The following is a 5,946-nucleotide window of genomic DNA, read 5'->3' as shown; positions in this document are numbered from 1 at the left end:
GTTTTCATATGTTTGCTTAAAATTCATTTTTTTTTTATGTACATTTGGACAAATTCGCAGACGTGCTTAGACAAACATACGCAGGCCCAGACTGAAACAACTTCTGCCGCAGGGATAAATAGCTATGTTTGCCTCGAGTGATCTGCGCAGCTATCGGAAGTCTCGACGGAAGTTTGCTTTGAAGACATATCTCCTGCTATGCGTCTGGTTTTCTTTGGCCCTTAGCCAGTGGACAATTTTTTGCCTTTTGTAAGAGCAAATCATGATCTCTATCGATTTCATACTATTTTCCACAGAAAAGAGTTGCGCTGGATATTCCAGGACCTTTATTACATCAGTTTTGCGACTTTTGCCCTGTCCGTTTGCGCCTTTATGATGTTTATTTTCGTTGAGAAGCTTCGTTTTACGATGTGCTTGAACTACTTTATGGCATTTTTAATCGTAAGTGGTTGTGATATTTAATGGCAGGGCTCCCTCTTTCCTTCCATCTCAGGTGGAGCTTCAGATCGTCTCCTTTTTTACTTTGATCACTCGCAGTTGGTGGGCGGAAATGCTGTCCTTCTTTTTTCTGTGCGTTCTTCTGATTGGGTTATTCCTTGTTATAGGAGCAATTCTTCCTAAGAAAGTAAGAGGTCTAGAGGTCTTTAGTTGGTCACTTTTTTCTAAGCTGATACCAATCGCAATAGATGGATCTCACTCTGGATATAGCAGTTTTGTTTATATTTGCATTCATCTTTCTGATTGTCGCCGTCTTCTTCCTAATGTTCCTGCTGATAATATGGAGAACACTCCCATATAGCTTCTTAGTTGTGGAGTTGTCCATTACCATCACAATACTAGTTGTAAGTTGATCACCTGTAGCTCCTGTGCTTTACTAAATAAGAGTCTGCTAGTTTGTTATGTACCATGCTCAGACTATTCATGGAAACCGTTTTGCCGAAATGCGTTTAAATGATTTTATTCTTGGATCTTTGATACTATTCCATGACTTTCTCATAATTTACTGGTTGACATTCTACAATCAAATCCACCATAGGCCCATAACCCCAGATAAATACATAGCCAGCAGCTTAATTATTCCAATTTCTGAAATTTCAGTAAGACACTTTAACTTAAATGTTTACAATGGTGACGACCACTTTTATGATAAAGGTAAGTTTTAAAATGTCTCTTAAGAAAAACTCCTATTAAATGATATTTCGTAGTTTATAAGACTTATCAATCTAGACACGATAATAAAGATCACTCAAATAAAGATTCCACTGATCAAAGTTGGGAATATCAAGATAGAGACAAAGACAGATCTCGGAAAAAAGGTTCCGGCAGTGCCAGAGGTAGGGGTGACGATACCGCTTGGCATCGAGATCGAGAAAATCGGTCGGAGCAATTGGCGGGTGTAACTGTGCAGCCAAGACATAGAGGAAGATACAGGAACTCGAACAACAAAGGAGGAGGAAACAGAAATATGGATTTAGGTAGAGATTCAAAAAGAAGCTCGATTGAGTGTGGACATGTGGACAAAAATTGGGGTAGAGTCGAAAGACTCTCGAAAGTTTCTGGTGGGGGACATTATCCCCAAGCATAAAAAAAAATAGAGACTCCACTCCACAGGATACCTCTTCTTTAAGAAAACAAAATATACAAAATAAAGACATGTACCTGAACAAAACAAGTTATGGTCGGGGTGGCTACCAAAATTTACCAAAGAGTGATGATTCCGATGATGATTGTGTTGAGCGGCATTCTCGCAATAAGCTTAGAGGCAGAAATAATGTCGAAGTAGCTCTTAAAGCTCCTGCTGGTCTATCCAATCATGATCATTAATCATGTTATAGTGACACCAGTGAAGAAAAGAAAAGGCGCACAGAACCATTAAAAGATAGTGTGGGTCAGTGTCAGACATGTACATACATTCACATATTTTAATTCTTCCAACTTTAAAAAGTAACTTAAAATAAAAAAACACTGTAATTAATTGAATAATGAATCCAAAAGAGAGCAACTATTAACTGACTGTCCATTTGGAAGTAAAGAGGAGTCAGGAAAAGATCCCGGCAGCTACCCCAATACGACACGAAATAATTCCTACGAAAGGGAAAGAAGACATAAGTCGCTCGAAGTCGATAAGGAAAGTTCTACCTATGATCCCCTCTTAAGTCAGCAACGTGAATTCCCAATTTGAGTGAACTAGCATCGATGGTCCCCTTTGCTTCTATTCAACAATACGGTATTACAGCCCCATTCACCTTAACAAATGGGTATGAGTGCTAATAAAATATTGCTTATGCGTAGGACTGGCTGCATGCCATAGCCTATAAAGCTTTATTTCTTCTTAAGCACTTAGTCCTGGAATTAACTTTGAAATCTCAGGTAATAACCAGCTAAGTTTCACTGCCATCATAAATTTAACGAACATTTTAATTTACAGTTGCATTAATCATTGACTTGATGAATTAAACCAAATAAACAAGTTAATCTCAGCTTTTCTTAGTTATATATTAGCTTTTTTCGCTCTCCCCAATCACCCGTTTAAATTCACATTCACCCATGCGGCCAGAATCAAAAAACACAATGCACTATAATATAACTCTACTCAACAAAAGCGAACTTTGTTTACTCAAGGATCCAACCACTTTTATACCCGGTACGCGAAGAGTAAATAGGGTATATTGTATTTGTGCACAAAATGGATGTCTGTAACGCACAGAAGGGGGCACAGACCCATGGGGCTGGCACCCCATAATGAATATATATTCTTGATCAGCACCCATTGCCGAGTCGATATTGCCATGTCTATCTGTCCGTCTTGTTTGTCGGCTAGTTCTCAGAGACTATACAAGCTAGAGCCACCAAATTGAATCCAGACCGCTGTATGCTCACACTGAAAGCTACAATTTTGAAGATAAAAGAAAACTACAAACGCCATTTCGTAGGGAATGACCATATCTATCACCGAATTGGGATCCGATTGAATCATCATTATAGCCACAATGAAGAAATTAATTTGCAGTGGCTAAACCCACCCTGTCCCGCTTTTGTTGTTTTTATCACATTCTCTCATTGACACATGTACTTTGACTGAGTACCGGGTATAACAGTTGTGACGCGTAAGATGCGTCTCACACGTCCCTTCTCGTTTTTTTTTAAGTTTTAAAAAACTGGTATTTTTTTATTATGTTCTCTCAGAGGTAGCTATTCATTTTTTTACAAAGCCTAATTATCTAACATCTAATTGTAAAGTACTTTGCACCTTTGAAAAGACAATTAATGCAGCAAAAAATTTTAACCAAGCACTTTGTGATTTTAGCCTACCGTCTGCAAAAACGATGCTGACTCAGGAAAAGTCGAAAAAATTATATACTGAATCTATTATTATACCCGGTACTCGAAGAGTAAGTCGGGTATGTTGTATTTGTGCTTGAAATTGGATGTATGTAACGCACAGATGGAAACATTTCCGGCCACAGAAAGAATATATATTCTTGATCAGTATAAAAAGCTGAGTCGATATAGTCATTTCTGTCTGTCCTTCTATCCGTCTTGTTTGTCGGTTAGTTCTCAGAGACTATATAAACTAGAGACACCGAAATTCGCCTCCAGACTGCTGAGATATCACACTGATACGAGTTTATTTCCAAAATGCTGTTTCCACAATTTTGAAGATAAAAGAAATCTTGGCGCATATTGGTATTTATTCCTCCCACTCACTCTCTCAGTTTATTTTTATCATAAATATGCATCTGTCCATTCTGAGAAATGTAATGGAATATTTAATGTTCCATCAATGTTTTCTTTGTCCGTTAATTCAGCTGTGGTCAAAGTACAGCGAACTGCTGCCCTATGCATCAGCAGGGCTCTCGGTACGACACCAAATGAGGCTTTAAACGCCGTTCTATGCCTCCTGAGACTTGACCTTGCTGGCAAGGAGCATGCTGATATGGCAGCAATCCGTTAAAGAGATTCGGGCCAATGAAATCCACAGCAGATGGGTCCTTCGTCCATACTAAACAGTAATAATGATGTCCCCACAAAAACGGACTACTTCCAAAGGAGCATTTAGATACTCCATTTAAAACAATTATCCCTCACAGGGACAGTTGGCTCGAGGGACCATTTGGTCCTCAATGAGCCATACAAATCTTTACAGACGTCCATCTCTAAGCTGGACAATAAAGTCGGAGGAGGCATCTACTCGGAACGACATAATATAAGATACTTCTTTAGGCTTCCAGACCACTGCAGTGTGGTCTGGAGCAAAAAAAAATGAAGCAAAATGCCGCAGAATTCTACATGAGATGGCCTAGCGAATTTATTACTAGCCTGATATTTGTCCGGGTCACAAGGACATCAAGGGCCACTGCGCAGCATATGAGTTGGCTAGACATGGAACTACAGTCTCCCCTCTTCAAGACAAGGAGCGCATTTGTATGCCATTGTCTAGATGTAAACTCATTATAAAGGAGCGATTCAGGAGACTAACCGACAGTAGTTGGCAAATGGTAGATAGCGCACCGCTGAGCTGTGCAAGCTTAGCAGAAAGTGGTGCAGCGTGGCCATACGCTCCCTTAGCGGACACTGGCTAATAGGCGACCATGCGAACAGGCTGGGTGCCCCGTACAATGATTTCAGCCGCAGCTGTTGAGACGAGCAAGAGGAACAAACAGTGGAACACCTGTTCTGCTCCTGCTCGGTTCTCAGCAGAACGCTGATAAAACACTTGGGCGAGCCCTTTTTTTTACTGATATTTCGGAAATATCTACAATCTGTCCCAGAAAGACAGCAAACTTCATATTTGCATCAGGATGAGATAGGTGTTAGGAAATAGAAAGGATCCTCCTGCGGTACCACCGAAGGATGTAGGCCGTAGGAGGTAGGATGCCGAACTATGTACGTCTGTCAGGCTCATGTAGAGGTGACGGCCGCTGTAACCTAACCTAACATAGTGAAGCTGTCTGATATCCGCAACTCAAGTTCGTCGGAATCCCTTTCACTTCCAATACTTAGAGATGCAAAAGCATTCTTAAATTCTATACACATTTCTCTATGCGCACAGGAAAACATCAATTTATTTTATTGGTGTTTTTGGTTGCCGTTGTTATTTTTTTTTTTGCATGCGTCTGGGATGTGCCATTAAAATGGAAAGCTTCCCAGAAATTGTAAATAAAGTGATTTGTTTGTGTATATTTCTTGTTCCATTTGCATACGCATGTAATTGTCTGGTATCATTTTTGTGTCTACTTTTCAGTTAGCATTTGACTTTTCTCTATGTAATGACTCTAATTTTTATACCTGGTACTCGAAGGGTTATATTCGAGTTAAATGGGTATTTTAGATTTGCGGTCGAAATACCACAATAAATATTCTTCTATTCGCATTCAGTTGCATATGGCCTCAACTCAGCTTAGGCCTCGTGAGGCTCTGTCGGAGGAGCGCGAGCTTGTTGGTGTGAGAAGTGATTAGATGTAGAAACAAAATTTAAAATATGTACATACATCATTTAAAATAACACAAAAAATCAAAAGTTCGCATATGATGTATGTATGTATGTATTACATACATATGTACATATGCTCAATATACTGACTGAGTTCCGGGTATAAAAGTAGTGGCGCGTTTGAAGGCGCCTCCTCGTTTAATATGATTGGTTGATTTCCATTGGGAGGACAAACCATTCATCATTGCACGTTTCTCCACCAGCACTCCACCCAGATTCACTTTATTCCTTCTTACCTTATCCCGTCCGTCCATAAGTACCCGAATGTCATCGGAAAATTGCTCAGACCAAGTATAACATGAATTACAAAAAATCGAGGCTAGTTAATGCAATTTTCGGATCAACGATTGTTTGAAAAATTTTAGACTGACAACTTCAGAGCTGAATACCTCCCAAAGAAATTTAAAAAAAATTATAATTATGTTAGCACGAAGTTTTTACGATTAGGTGTT

At 39.5% G+C, this 5,946-nt stretch overlaps 1 protein-coding gene across 1 annotated transcript; it reads left to right on the top strand.

Moving 5' to 3' along the window:
• On the top strand, nt 1–1,969 carry LOC117893747. The gene is made up of 6 exons (XM_034800483.1): nt 1–249; nt 297–441; nt 494–625; nt 687–842; nt 894–1,152; nt 1,206–1,969. The coding sequence occupies exons 1-6, from the start codon at nt 125–127 to the stop codon at nt 1,583–1,585; spliced, it is 1,197 nt and encodes a 398-aa protein (XP_034656374.1). The 5' UTR covers nt 1–124; the 3' UTR covers nt 1,586–1,969.
• The last annotated feature ends 3,977 nt before the right edge of the window (nt 1,970–5,946 follow it).

Source organism: Drosophila subobscura, chromosome J (assembly GCF_008121235.1).
Source record: "Drosophila subobscura isolate 14011-0131.10 chromosome J, UCBerk_Dsub_1.0, whole genome shotgun sequence".
NCBI classification, from domain to species: Eukaryota; Metazoa; Arthropoda; class Insecta; order Diptera; family Drosophilidae; genus Drosophila; species Drosophila subobscura.
Note: the sequence above shows the minus strand (reverse complement) of the source record. Positions and strands in the feature narration are given on the sequence as shown.